Source organism: Dendropsophus ebraccatus, chromosome 8 (assembly GCF_027789765.1).
Source record: "Dendropsophus ebraccatus isolate aDenEbr1 chromosome 8, aDenEbr1.pat, whole genome shotgun sequence".
In the NCBI taxonomy this organism is placed as follows: domain Eukaryota; kingdom Metazoa; phylum Chordata; class Amphibia; order Anura; family Hylidae; genus Dendropsophus; species Dendropsophus ebraccatus.
The window spans coordinates 9,376,977-9,392,003 of record NC_091461.1 but is presented as its reverse complement, the minus strand read 5'-3'; the positions used below and the strand labels follow the sequence as shown (position 1 = coordinate 9,392,003).

The following is a 15,027-nucleotide window of genomic DNA, read 5'->3' as shown; positions in this document are numbered from 1 at the left end:
TAATAAAAACATTGAACCAGAAAACCTCTCCTGCTCTGGACAGTTCCTGACATGGACAGAGGTGGCAGCAGAGAGCACTGTGTCAGACTAGAGAGAATACACCACTTCCTGCAGGACATACAGCAGCTAATCTTTCAATGGAGTGTGTAACTGGAGATGTACAGCGATGTCTCTTGGCTGAGTGTGAAAGCTGCTTATCTTGGCTCAGGCAGCAGCTGTCATTCTATCACTAGGACGCCATCTATTACTGATAATAAGCTTCTATATGTAATGCTGCGCTCCTGCATATGGAGGAGGCATAGCTCTCTGGTTTATCTGATCTTCAGGGTCTTCGGAAAGCAGGGTAGCAACCCGGAGAACTACATAACCCTAGAAGCAGTAGCTGATGGTACAGGTGTCCGGTGAGCGCAGGTGACAGGACACGGACGGGATGTATTCCCAGGAGATGGCATCCATCCCGCCCCTCGCTCTGTGCTGCCCCCTGTGGGGACAACAATTACGTTCCTGCAGATGGCGCTAATCTATCCATTATGGATCCAATGTATTGAGGGCAGTTCGGAGAAGTGCGCCCGGCACCCCCTGGTTCTGGGCTCCGTTACCAGGAATAATCGAAGGCCTCAGGGTGGGATAATGGATTTCAGGGCTGAGGCTGCAGTCAGGACGAGGAGGGGATTTCCAGGAAATTATCCATTTCTACGTCTGGTAGATGAGGCTACAGGGCGACTCGTATGAAGATCCGTGACCTGATGCAACCGCGACGTGTCGGTCACCACGATCCAAACGTGAGGTCACATGTGACGTGATCATAAAATGGAAGTGACATGTGACTGCGACATCTGTCATTTATCTAGTTTTCTAGTGAAATCACAGTCAAATGTTTTAGATACAACTCCCAGCATGCCAGTCATTGCAAAACCACAACTCCCAGCATGCCCAGTCATTGCAAAACCACAACTCCCAGCATGCCCAGTCATTGCGAAACTACAACTCCCAGCATGCCCGATCATTGCAAAACTACAACTCCCAGCATGCCAAGTCATTGCGAAACTACAAGTCCCAGCATACCCAGTCATTGCAAAACTACAACTCCCAGCATGCCAGTCATTGCGAAACTACAAGTCCCAGCATGCCCTGTAATTGCAAAACTCAAACTCCCAGCATGCCCAGTCATTGCAAAACCACAACTCCCAGCATGCCCAAGCCTTGCATAACTACAACTCCCAGCATGCCCAAGCATTGCAAAACTACAACTCCCAGCATGCCAGTCATTGCGAAACTACAACTCCCAGCATGCCCAGTCATTGCAAAACTACTCCCCCAGCATGCCAGTCATTGCGAAACTACAACTCCCAGCATGCCAGTCATTGCGAAACTACAACTCCCAGCATTCCCAAGCATCCCAAGCATTGCAAAACTACAACTCCCAGCATGCCCAAGCATTGAAAAAAATAAATCTCTCAGGATATCCAAGCCTTGCAAAACTACAACTCCCAGCATGCCCAAGCTTTGCAAATCTACAACTCCCAGCATGCCAGTCATTGCGAAACTACAACTCCTAGCATGCCAAGTCATTGCGAAACTACAACTCCCAGCATGCCCAGTCATCGCAAAACTACAACTCCCAGCATGCCCTGTAATTGCAAAACTACAACTCCCAGCATGCCAAGTCATTGCGAGACTACAAGTCCCAGCATGCCCAGTCATTGCAAAGCTACAACTCCCAGCATACTGCTGTGTGGGAATGCGTGGAGTTGTAGTTACAACACTTGATGGGCCTCAGGGTGGAGATCACTTCCTTAGTGAAATGCCTGATCTCAGGTTTGGAGGATGCAGCTCTGGATGTGACTGGAGCATTGGCCATGATGTATATAAGAAGGTTTCCTTATACGCAGCTAATAACACCCAAACCTTCTCTCTGCTACAGAACGGCACCCTGAAAATCATCGACAGGAAGAAGAACATCTTCAAGCTGGCGCAGGGGGAGTACATCGCCCCAGAGAAGATCGAGAACGTGTATGTGCGCAGCGCCCCGGTGGCTCAGGTCTTTGTACATGGTGACAGCCTGCGGGTACGTATCTCCCTGACACTATGGGCAGCAGAGAATCCACCTATAGGAGGTTAATGAGAGAAACCAGTCCAATTACTGGCAGAGAACGTCCCCGGGGGGATGGGGGGTTCTTCTCTCGCACATGTTCTGGCACAAGGCTAGGGCTTCTATATGATGTCTCCAGTCATACGAGCACGTGTTACATCACATGGAGGAGCAGGACGGTCACCCCAACCCAGCCAGGTCACCATCTCCCCCCACAGATTGTAATGGTGACATCACATCCCATACATGATGACATCACATTGTATCATAGTATTAGAATATTATATGACTTATATCCTTAAGGCCCCCCTGATTATATATAGGATCCCCAATATCTTATAATGAGAGGTTCTGCTGATCTTTGTTTATAAAGCGTCAGATCATGAATCATATATGTATCTGTGTAGTCCTCAGTATATAGGGATCCCATCCACCCATCTATATCACAATCCACATAAGAGAATGGTTACTGGAGACAGGTGGGAGCTGTAATCCATCAGAGCAGTGTAACAGCGCCACACCTTGGTCATGGCCAGGAATTACACATAAAGTAGACAGGGAGGTAAGCTGTACTATACACCTGAGTAATGGAGAGAGTCCATAAAGCAGTGTGAGATACAAGCGTCCGTGCTCACCGGTTTGGCCGTAATCTTCTATCTTCCACTCCAGATACATTTACTACTCACCTAACCTCCTTCTTTATATCTCCCAGTCTTGTCTGGTGGGAGTGATTGTCCCAGATCCTGAGACGTTGCCTGATTTTGCTGCAAAACTTGGAGTCCGAGGTTCCTTTGAAGATCTCTGCAAGCACTTAGTGAGTATGGAGCTTATGGCTGGTGCTGAGCGGATAGCTTGGATACACTGACGTATCACACATGATAGGCTTGGATACACTGACATATCACACGTAATAAGTAGTGCTGAGCGGATTGCTGATCTGTTCAGGTTCAGCAACGTTCCCCAAACCTGAGGCCTCGGGATGTGACTGCCGGTGGCTGGAGAAGTTAAATGCCGCCCTGGAGCTGCCAGGAATATATGGATACAGTCATAGGCCGCATCCATGTCTACCGACAGCTCCAGGGCGACATCCAACTTCTCCAGCCACCGGCAGTCACATCCCGAGCGCTCAGGTTTGGAGAACGTTGCTGAACCCGAACAGATCAGCAATCCGCTCAGCACTACTATCATGTGTGACATGTCAGTGTATCCAAACCTATCATGTGTGATTCTGGAGCCTGTGTATCCTCACATGTGTGATACCGTGTACTAAGCCCATATATCTAATCCTTCCATGTGTGATACCGTGTACTAAGCCCATATATCTAATCCTTCCATGTGTGATACTGAGCCCATATATCTAATCCTTCCATGTGTGATACTGAGCCCATATATCTAATCCTTCCATGTGTGATACTAAGCCCATATATCTAATCCTTCCATGTGTGGTACATGTACTAAGCCCATATATCTAATCCTTCCATGTGTGATACTGAGCCCATATATCTAATCCTTCCATGTTTGATACCGTGTACTAAGCCCATATATCTAATCCTTACATGTGTGATACCCTGTGCTGAGCCCATATATCTAATCCTTACATGTGTGATACCCTGTACTGAGCCCATATATCTAATCCTTACATGTGTGATACCCTGTACTGAGCCCATATATCTAATCCTTGAATTTGTATTACCATATTCTATATATTAAATTTTATCTTGTGTGATACTCTCTGCTGAGATGCTGTATCTAATCCTATGTGTGATACTCTCTGCTGAGATGCTGTATCTAATCCTATGTGTGATACTCTCTGCTGAGATGCTGTATCTAATCCTATGTGTGATACTCTGCTGACATTATGATCATATATTCCCCCCAGGCGGTAAGGAAAGCCATACTGGAGGATCTCATCAAGACTGGAAAGCAGGGCGGCCTGAAGTCTTTTGAACAGGTCTGTAATAATAACTATCAGCCGTACAGTATTATATGTGAGGATGAGGAGATGTGGGGGAATCCATAAGATGCTATAGTATTAATGGTGTGCACCCCAAAATACCGGTGTAACATAGGAGAAGCAAGAGGAAAAGCATCTAACACACATAGAAAGATGCACAAAACCTCGCATACAACAGGCCAGTCTGATAAATGTGTCACAGCTACAGGGTGTATTATACTCCAGAGCTGCACTCACTATTCTGCTGGTGGGGTCACTGTGTATATACATTACATTACTGATCCTGTACTGATCCTGAGTTACATCCCGTATTATACTGCAGAGCTGCACTCACTATTCTGCTGGAGGGGTCACTGTGTACATACATTACATTACTGATCCTGAGTTACATCCTGTAATTCTTTTTATTAGAAAAATATAAAAATTAACAAACAAGGCATATCTGGCCATAACTTAAACAGAACAGTAAATTACATAAATAACAAATAATAATGATAAACCATTATAATAGTATAAAGCAAAAATGAAATCTTTAACCTTTTGCCACCAGGCCAGCCCAGCATTCCTACTTAACAAAAAAAATAAAAAATAAATAAAATAAATAAATAAAAATGTTTTCAATCCAGGCAAAATAAACCATAAAACTTAAACTACAAAGCCATCCTCGGCTGTAATCATAACTAAAGAGAAGCCACCCCGGCTAGAAAAGAAAAAAAAAAAAAAAAAAGCCTCCCACACCCGGGTTATAGTAAATAAACAAAACCTAAACACAGACATCCTTAATACAACCACCTTTAGACCAACACACGACCACCTGATACTACAAACAATAACTATACATGAACTGAAAATGAAAGCCATCCAGGCGTAACCAAAAGATATAACATATAACATATATCAGTATAAGAATAAAATACTAACTAACTGGTTATTCCAGTACAACACTCGAGCCCGGCTGCCCTGAAAAACTAAAAAGGGAACTAAACACCAGTAACAGCGAAACAAAACACACAATAATTCTAGCTATTACCCACGTGCCCCTCCACCTTCCCCTAGACCCCAGTGTGAGCTCAGTTCATGGAGTCAAAGTTCAGTCCATTTTTGGTGTCAGCTCCATTCAGCCCACACCTTCCCACAGACCCCGCCCCCCATATCCCCCCTCCCAACCTATTCTGTATCCCCTCATATATACAATATATACAATGACTATAATGTCCATAAAGTTCATATGGCTTATTCAGCCATAACCTTGCCAACACTTATCACAAAACATATATTAACATAAACATAGCACACCATAATAACATAACACAACAATATTATACAATATTATAATAAGGCCCAAGTTCGGTAGCCTGTAAGCCCTTTATACCTACTGCTGACCAGAAAAACAAAACAAAAATCTAAAGTGGCATGCACCAGCCCTCCACCAGGATCGGAGGATGGCAGACCGGGCACTAGAAATTTATAAACTATCCCTTACTATCTTACCCTACTCTCCCCCTATCTCTAACCCTAATGGCCCTATTCCACGGAACGATTATCGTTCGTTTTCGGACGATATCGACCGCTACGGACGATAATCGTTCCATGGAATAGAGTGCAACGATCAGCCGACATCGTTCATGTCGGCTGATCGTTGCAGTCGCTTGTTTTTCAACATGTTGAAAAACAAGCGACTGATATAGCAGCGATCTGCTGCCGTCGCTCCGTTGAATAGGAGCATCGGCAGCAGACGCTGCTATATCCTATGGGCTGCCCGGACGATCAGCGATCCTCCGACTAGCCCCCCCGCAGCTCCCCGCCGCCCCTCCCGCACTCACCCGCTCGCTGCAGCCGCGTTGAATAGCGGCGGCAGCGAGCGGCGAACGAGGAGCAAACGAGCGCTAATAGCGCTCGTTTGCTCCTCTAAAACGACCCGTGGAATAGGGGCATTAGTTTAAACTGACCCTACGCGCTTTCCCTACCTGCTCTGTCCCTAACCAGAATTATGGTCCCTCACCCAGTGGGCTCAGTACCTAGGGCACAGCAAAAGAAAACCCTCTCCACAGGAGAGAAGCCCTACTGGTACCCAGCCTGCCATACTCCAAAGACCTGATCTTCCCGAGGTCACCAGTGATGTTCCTACAGACCTCCACCTCGGAGAGGACTCTACGCTGTGTAGATACTAGACACCGTGCGTTCCACGTGTGGTACCTAACCACTAAGCTGACTAGAAATAACGTGCATCGATCTCGGCCACCCAGGTTCCTGAATACTCCATAAGCCCACTCCGGATAGGTGAGACTGACTAACTGACTCCAACCTATGGAGGCGCCCACCCTGGTGTAAACCCCTATGTTGAAGGGACAATGAAGCAGGAAATGATCCATGCTTTCCAGCGTATTACCACACTCCTCTCGGGGACACCCCCGATCATCGGAACTTCTGCACTTCAAATTGTCCCTTACATATAGCTTCCGCTGGAAGCAGCGCCAGGCCAAATCCCAAAACTTCTGAGGGATCCGTTTCGAGTTTAAAAGACTAAGCCCAACCTCTAGATCCCGACCTGGGCAATCCCTGAGCGCCAAGGGCTTCTGGAAATGGGTCAACAGAACCCTTTGGTCAAGGAATTTCCTCGACTGAGTCCTGATCTCCCACATTCCCAGACCCCATTGGCGTATCATCTTCAGAGTCAGGGTAGCATAAGCCAGAAGATACCCATGGGGTGTACGAAGGTCCTTCACTCGCCCTCCTGTCTCCCATTCCTGGAAGAAAGGCCGAAACCATTCCCTGCAGCAGAGTACCCACGGAGGAGCCCTCTCTTTCCAGAGGTTTGCGATGTTTGCTTTTAAGAAGGTGTTCACTAAGAACACCACAGGGTTCACCATAGACAAACCCCCAAGTCTCCTCGTGCGGTACGTAACCTCTCTCTTGACCAGGTTCAGCCTATTCCCCCATAACAGCTGGAAGAACAGGCTGTAGATCCTAGTATAGGAAGCCTCTGGCAAGATACATACACTGCCCAGGTAGATGAACAAAGGGAGCAGGTACGATTTGATCAGGTGTACCCTTTCCCTTAAGGTAAGGACCAACCCTTCCACTGGTCCACCTTCTGAGCGGCATTCTGGAGCCTACCATCCCAGTTTTTAGTGGGGTAATCACCCTGGCCGTATGTAATGCCTAGGATTTTTGCCGAGTCTTGGGGCCCTGGAAGGGTGCCCGGGAGATCAAACTCGGGATCTCTCCCTCCCAGCCAGAGACTTTCACACTCATCCGGGTTGATGCTGGACCCAGATGCCTCTGAGTAGCGGTCCACCTCCGACATCACCATATCGACCTCCTCTCTCGAGGACACAAAGATAGTGACATCATCAGCGTACGCTACCACTCTCAGGGTGGCTTCTGGCTCCTCCAGGCTTATCCCGACCCCTGCCAATGGTCCACAACCAACCCTCCTAAGGAAAGGGTCGATCGCGAACACATACAACAGTGGGCTCAAAGGACAGCCCTGGCGAACACCAGACCCAACCTCAAAAGAGCTGCCAGACCTACCGTTCACCAGCGGGAAACTCTCTGCCCCTGCATACAAGATCTTAAGCCAATTGACAAAAGTATCTGGTAGGCCACATCTCAGAAGGACAGACCAGAGGTACTTTGGCCTGATCCAGTGACAGCAAGTACCCCTTCCAAAGACCCGCACTACTCCGCTCCACTGCCTCCCTGACACTAAGGACAGCACTTAAGGTGCTTCGGCCTGGAACAGAGCAGTGCTGAGCCTCCGAAAGGAGCCGGGGTGCAAACTTCACCAGCCTATTAAACAGTATCTTGGCCAGAATCTTCCTGTCCGCATTGAGAAGAGCTATGGGCCTCCAATTCTCAATACGTCTCGAATCTTTACACTTTGACAGAAGAATCAGGACTGACCTCCTCATTGACCTCGGCAGAGTGCCCGAGGAGAGACACTCATTAAAGACCTCGGTCAAGAGGGGAACCAAGAGGTCCCTGAAGGTCTTATACCACTCAGATGTTAAGCCATCTGGACCTGGCGACTTCTTCAGGGCAAGCCCTTCAATCGCCAGTCTAACTTCCTCTTCCCTGATCTCTTCTGCCAAAACATCAAGAGAGGGGTCTACCCCTGGCTCAGGAACGGTTTCAGCCAGGAAACCCGACATCACGTCCCGATCTAGATCCTTCCTCCCCAAGAGGTGTGAGTAAAAGGATCTGACGACCTCCAGGATCCCTGATCTGGACTGGTTCAGAGATCCCGTACTATCAACCAGTCCAGTCACGATCTTACTATTCACGGACATCTTACAGTTTCTGTAGGGGTCGGGCAAGCGGTACCTCCCGAAATCCCTCTCAAAAACTAAAGATGCGTGCCTATCATACTGACACCTCATGAGCAAGGCTTTCACTCTGGAGATCTCCTCTCTACTACCTCCAGTCGAGACGAGATGCTCGAGTTTCCTCCTCAGGCCCTGATACACACGATACCTATTCAGGGACCTGAGGCTCGAGAGCTGGCGGAAGAACCTCGCAACCCGCTTCTTGAATATCTCCCACCACTCTGACTTACTACTACATAGGCCCAGTAGAGGTACCTGACTCTGAAGAAAATCCTCAAAAGGACTTACCTCTGCTTCTTCCAGGAGGGACGAATTCAGCCTCCAGTAGCCTCTACCCATCCGGGGGGTCTCTGAAACATTCAGGGAAAACAAAATTAAACAGTGATCGGAGAACTCAACCACGGACACTGCGGAAAAGACGGCTTCCTCCTTCAAATAAAACCTGTCTAATCTAGACCTGCAGCTACCTCGATGATAGGTGAAACCCGTGTGGCCCGAGGGGGTCCGGATGTGGGCATCCTCTAGGCGAGCTTCCCTAACTATACTAATCAGGGCCATGCTATCATAAGCCAGCTTGTCTTTGGCGCCTCTCCTGTCCTGAGACCTCGTGATAGTGTTGAAGTCTCCACCAAAGATCACCTGCCGACTCGTAAAAGAAAGGGCTTAATCCTCATAAAAAGGCTTTTACGGTCCCACTTAGTCTGTGGGGCATAGATGTTAATGAGCCGGAGCTCTTGCCCCTTCATGAGGACATCCAAGATCAGGCACCTCCCCATTTCCAACTCGATAACCCGTCTGCATTCTACAGGAGCGGTAAAAAGGACCGCCACCCCACTATACGGCTCAGCCGCAAGAGACCAGTGTGAAGGTCCATGCCTCCACTCTCGCTTGGCTTTTACTAGCAAGGCTTGATTTGTCAACCTGGTCTCCTGCAAAAACAAAATGTCGGCGTTAATACGACCGAGAAAATCAAAGGCTGCAAATCTAGCCGTATCAGACTTAATGCTGGCACAGTTAATGGATGCCAGCGTCAATGGGGTGAGTGCCGCCATCATGGGTGATTGAGTTGGACGGCCTTAAACCCCTACTTACTTGTTTTATTTCCCTTTTTCTTAGATAGACCGATCAGAGGGGGGTCAGTCGGAGCTTCCTTTGACATCTGGCCTTTAATAATTTTTTGGGAAGACGAAGAAGTCGCCTTAGATTTTTTAGGCATCTTCTTAACATTCTTCCTTTTGCCGCGCTTGCATTTTTCCTCTTGCCATCTCCCTCCATCCTAATCCAGACTTTCATACTGGGAAGAACCTGAGGAGATGGCTATAGCTTCGCTCTCCTCTTTGCGCAGTCTCCCCATCTCTTCATCTAGTTCCGCGCCCCTCAAAGCCTCAGCCTGACCATCTGAGCCAACGCCAGGAGCAGGACCCCGGACTAACCCGACCCTCTTGGAACTTCCAAGGTCCCTGCTCCCTCTGCGCATTTCCTCTCGCCTAAGCTGAGTGGGGCTCTTACGCTTTTCCTTGTCAGTTCTCTTCCTTGGCTCTGGTGCTCCCTCTCCTCTGGTGGTCCCCTCCCCCGCCGAGGCAACCTCAGGGCTCGCCCCAGCTCGGGTGGCTGCAGCATAAGAGAAAGAACGGGGACACCTACTAAATGGGTGACCAAGGTCACCACACAGGTGGCACCTAATCCAGCCACAGGATGCAGCAAGATGACCCTCCGCACCGCACAGTGCGCACATCAGCTTAGAGCAGTTTGCGCTAAAGTGGGTGGGATCACCGCACCTGTGGCACAGCTTCGGTTGCCCCTGGTAAAAGACCTGGATTCTGACGCGACCAAGGAAAGCGGCTGATGGTATGTGCGCAACAGTATTGTCTGAACGTTTTAGACGGACTGAGAACGTCCAGGCCCCAGACCAGATGCCATGCTGATCAAAGTTCTTCCGGGGAACGTCCGTCACTTCCCCGTACCTGCCCAGCCAAGTCATGATGTCATAACAAGAAAGTGATTCGTTACTTGTCAAAACGGTCCCTTTCTTTACCATGCTCTGGCGAGATATCGCTTTAACAACGAAATCTCGCCATCCGGGCTCGTCCTTCACCAGCTCATAATTAGACCAGAAAAGTTACAAAGCTTACAAAGCTGATGTCGAACTCAGAGGAGCCGTAGGGGTGGATCAAGGCAAAGATGTCACTGGCCTTGAACCTCATCTGGAAGAGAAGCTCCACCACCTTCCCTCTCTGTGGGCACGCATCACTGCCTCTCCATACCAGACGGGCCACGTTCCTACGGCCCACCTCCTGCCCGGGTGTTGGAAGCGACCAGACCACTTCCCCATTGTTCTCTCGGAAGGCTCCAAGTCCATGTCTTTCTATGTAGAAGGACAAGTCGACCTCCCTCCCCTCTACCTGGAGCGTTCTATCTCCTTTCCTAAGTGCCTCCAGAAGGCGTAGTTGCAAGTGACCCTCCCCAGGGGGTGGAAGTGAAGATCTCCCTGGACCCCTGGCTGCCGTAACATTAGCGTAACTCCTAACGGCAGCCGGACCCGGCCCTGACTGACTAATAACCGCATTACCAGAATATACCCCAGCAATATCTGCCCTGACAATTGCCACTTCTCCAGTGGCACCTGATGGGTTAACTTCACCACCCCTAGCATTCAAACCACTCACATCCCCATCATGCACACCACTACTACTCCCATCAATAACACCACTCCCTCCCCCAGTCTGCACAACATTCATACTACTACTCCCCCCATCCGTCACCTCCATACACTCAGTAGCTGGGCTGGCCTTGTGGATCAGTGTGGCAGGTTTTATCACAGTTTTATCGATTTTTCGTGTCTCAGTCCCAACAGTCTCTTTAGCTGCGGATGCCATGACAGGTGACGCAAATGGCCCCGCATCACCATGAACTCTCCCGCTGGAACCTGTTATAGGCTCCAATGCTCTTGCCCTGGGAGAGTTGTCTACTGCATTTCCGGAAGACGCGCCATCCCGCTGAGCCAACAGCAGGAGACACGGCAACCGGAAACGCTGTCACTCCGGGTGGATGTGACATTCCGGAACCTTCTGCACCAGTCTCTGATGCCCGGGCACCCCCCACTGAGGAACGTCCTGCAGCACCCGTGACTCCCGAGTGGCCCTGATCCTTCCTGTGCGCCCCTTCTTTACCTTTACTATGGCCGCCCCCACTACTGACACAAGCAGGAGCGGCTTTCTCCGCCATCTTGCCATCTATCGCTCCTCCTTGCTGGCCCCATTCCACATCAGAAATGGGGACTGGCAGTGTAGAGGAGTCACCAGCCGCCCGGACTGCTGGAATGGAGTGAATACAAGACTCACACTCTCTTGCTTTTTGGCTGCTTTTCTTTTTACAGGAACATCATCACCGAGCTCTTCTCCAAATGTGAAGGCCTCCATCCTCAGGGGGGACTCCTGCCTGATTATGGCCTGTAGTAGTCCTCCATCTAACAGACCATCATCATCATCCTCATCAGTGTCTGGCAGAGCCACCTGCGCTGCCATAATACTGTAGCTCTCCTGCATGCTTTGGGGGGTACTTTGAGTGACATCAGAGGGGTCTTCATTCACCACACAGTCCTCCTCCTTACACTCCACCAAGTCCTCAGCTTTTACAGCCTCCTCAGCCTCCATTTCTTCCTCCTCTCCACTACTACTCTCCCCATCTCCTGCAGCATCACCCCCATCATCCGCTCTGCTGCTAGGGGTTTTTATAGTAGCAAAGCGATCCTCATTGCGCAATTTCTCCCTGAACAGGTCGCTCCCCTCTAGGATGGCCGCCCTCCTCTCCTCTATCCCCTTTACCTGGGCACTCAGGGACTTGATCCTGGGAGAGAACTCGGGCTTCTTCCTCTTGGGAGCCGTATTCGCCTGGTACCTGAGAAAGCGCAGATCCTCTCTTGCTGCCTTCAGTTCCTTCCCAAGCTGTTCATACTCCGCAAACTTAGCGGTGATGCGGGAGCAGTACGTGCTGGCAGACTCCTTGGGGCCTCGCTCACCCCACATCTCCACCGGCTGACTCCTGGACACTGCTGGAGTTTTCTTAGCCGCAGTTTTCTTTCCTCCATCACTGGAAGCCATTGCCTGGGGGCCAGGGGCCACATTGCTGCGGACCCTTCCAGATCTCCTCAGTCCACAGGCTGGAGCGCTGGCCGGTAGCTTCTCCTCTCCACCCCCCGCCGGCCTGGTTCGGGAGATGGAGGCCCGGGATTCCCGGGGATCCATGCTGAAAGCCTCCCCCAGGAGCCTGCCACACTCCTGGGAAAGGCAGGTGGAAAATCAGCCTCTCTCTCTGGAGCTCAGGAGCACAGACAGACACACCTAGACACACTGAGAGTGACCACACCCGCCTATCCTCCAGTCTACTCCAGAGCTGCACTCACTATTCTGCTGCAGTATCAGTCCGGTCACTACACCGTATATAAATTATTTTTCTTCTTTTTTAGGTGAAGGATATTTACGTCCATCCTGAGATGTTGACCATTGAAAACGGTTTATTGACCCCGACCCTGAAAGCCAAGAGGGCAGAGGTCGCCAAATACTTTAAGAGTCAGATTGATGACTTGTACGCCAAAATCCAGGACTAAAGCTGACCTCTCCTCAGCAGATGCAGAGCTGCCCTCAGAGAAGCAGAGCCTGGCAGAGCGGTTCCTTGGGGGGGGGGGGGGCTGCACACTACAGCAGATCTGGCAGCTTCCATGGCGGACGCTGCGGTTACATTGTGCACCCTGTACAGTCCTCTACCCTGTAACCTGGCGGCTGCACAGAGCTCTGGTGGAGCACAACCACAGGCCTTGTAAATGCTATGCACAGAATGATGCTCTATATTCATGATCTGGTTCTCCAGCCATTGTGTAACTACAAGTCCCAGCATGTCAGAGATAATGGGGATTTGTGTGAGTACATGCTAGGACTTGTAGTCCCACAGCTGCAGAACAGTGCTTGATAATGAAGTGGGGGGAGGGTCCTGGGCTGTATATACTGAGCAAATAAACTTTACTAAGAACAGGAAGGTGTTGTGCAATAATCTGGATCCAGTAGAACTTCTCCATGCATAAGCTAAAGGGGTACTCATATTGGGGGAATCCTTTAAATCAGCTGGTGTCAGAAAGATACAGAGATTTGTAATCTACATCTATTTAAAAATTCAGTCTTCCAGTACTTATCATCTGCTGTATGTCCTGCAAGAAGTGGTGTATTCTTTCCAGTCTGACACAGTGCTCTCTGCTGCCACCTCTGTCAGGAACTGTCCAGAGCAGGAGAGGTTTTCTATGGGAATTAGCTGCTGCTCTGGACAGTTCCTGACATGGACAGAGATGGCAGCAGAGAGCACTGTGTCAGACAGGAGAGAATACACAACTTCCCGCAGGACATACAGCAGCTGATAAGTACTGGAAGACTGGTGATTTCTAAATAGAAGTAAATTACAAATCTCTAACTTTTTGAAACCAGTTCATTTGAAAGAATTTTTTGGGCCCTTTAATTCCCCTTTAAGTGAATTGACAACTCAGACATTTTTCCGTCTTTTATTACCAATTGACATAAAGAACATTTGTAAAAAGATCACATCTCGGATTAGACTGTACTAGATAAAAAACAAAACGGGAGACTAAGGCAACAGTCGCCAATCTGAGGCTGGTGCAGAACAGTGCTGAGCATGTTGAGAGTTGTAGTTCCGCACCGGCTGAAGAAACCGTTGCTCCAGAAGATAGAAAATAATAACAGCGATAGTCCAAAAAACGAGGGAGACTGGAAACGGGAATTTTTGGCATGAAACAGAAAAGAAAATGTGAGCTACAGGGCGGCCGTGTTACTATCTCACCCACCTTCCGCAGACAGAGCAATAATGGGGGGGGGGGGGGGGGGGCGTTCAATCACAGCCACATAGGAAAGGTATCACCAAGATCAGTGTCTCCCACCCTGGGGATCTTCAGCTGCTGCAAAACTACAACTCCCAGCATGCCCTGAGAGGCTGTCAGGGCATGCTAGGAGTTGTAGCTTTGCAGCAGCTGGAGAGCCCCAGGGTGGGGGACACTGCTTACAGTATCTACATTGACTATAGTAACCTGACCTCAACTATAGTTGACTTCTGACAGTGACAACCAAAGAATGCCAGGGCATGCTGGGAGTTGTAGTGGTGGACACCAATCTAGATTTGCTTTACAGTATCTACATGGACTATAGTAACCTGTGGTCTGCAAACAACTCATTGACTTTTATGGGAGAGTGTTGTGGTCAAGCTCTATGACCTGAGCTGACTCTGAGCGGTTTTCTTAACCCCCCCCCCCCCCCTTTTATGTAATACAAGGCATGGAAGTGAACGGGTCGTTACGGGTCACGCTACACATGCTGTGGCTTTGTTAGCAAAAATTCAAGAGCAAAGTTAAGAGAGTCGAGATAAAATATAACCATGAAAGTAAATAAAATACTGATGCACAATAAAGATGTGTCAGTGCGGCAGAACTGAGTTTGTTACACAACATCACAAAGATATTGGTTGAGTGTGGTGCTACCTGCAGTCCTGTGCAATTCCAGTTATTTATAAATAAACTCAGCTCTGCTATACGTGTGTCAAACTCAGCTCTGCTATACGTGTGTCAACCCCCCCCCCCCCCCAATAATACAGTGCAGTGA

General features: G+C 49.2%; 1 protein-coding gene across 1 annotated transcript in view; it reads left to right on the top strand.

Moving 5' to 3' along the window:
• Window positions 1-13,405, top strand: part of ACSL5 (acyl-CoA synthetase long chain family member 5) — a 48,814-nt gene extending 35,409 nt beyond the window's left edge. Inside the window, exons 18-21 of the mRNA XM_069979782.1 lie at window positions 1,925-2,068; window positions 2,805-2,906; window positions 3,972-4,043; window positions 12,840-13,405. Coding sequence (XP_069835883.1) covers window positions 1,925-2,068; window positions 2,805-2,906; window positions 3,972-4,043; window positions 12,840-12,980 — 459 coding nt within the window. The 3' untranslated portion in view covers window positions 12,981-13,405. The remainder of the gene's footprint in view (window positions 1-1,924; window positions 2,069-2,804; window positions 2,907-3,971; window positions 4,044-12,839) is intronic.
• The last annotated feature ends 1,622 nt before the right edge of the window (window positions 13,406-15,027 follow it).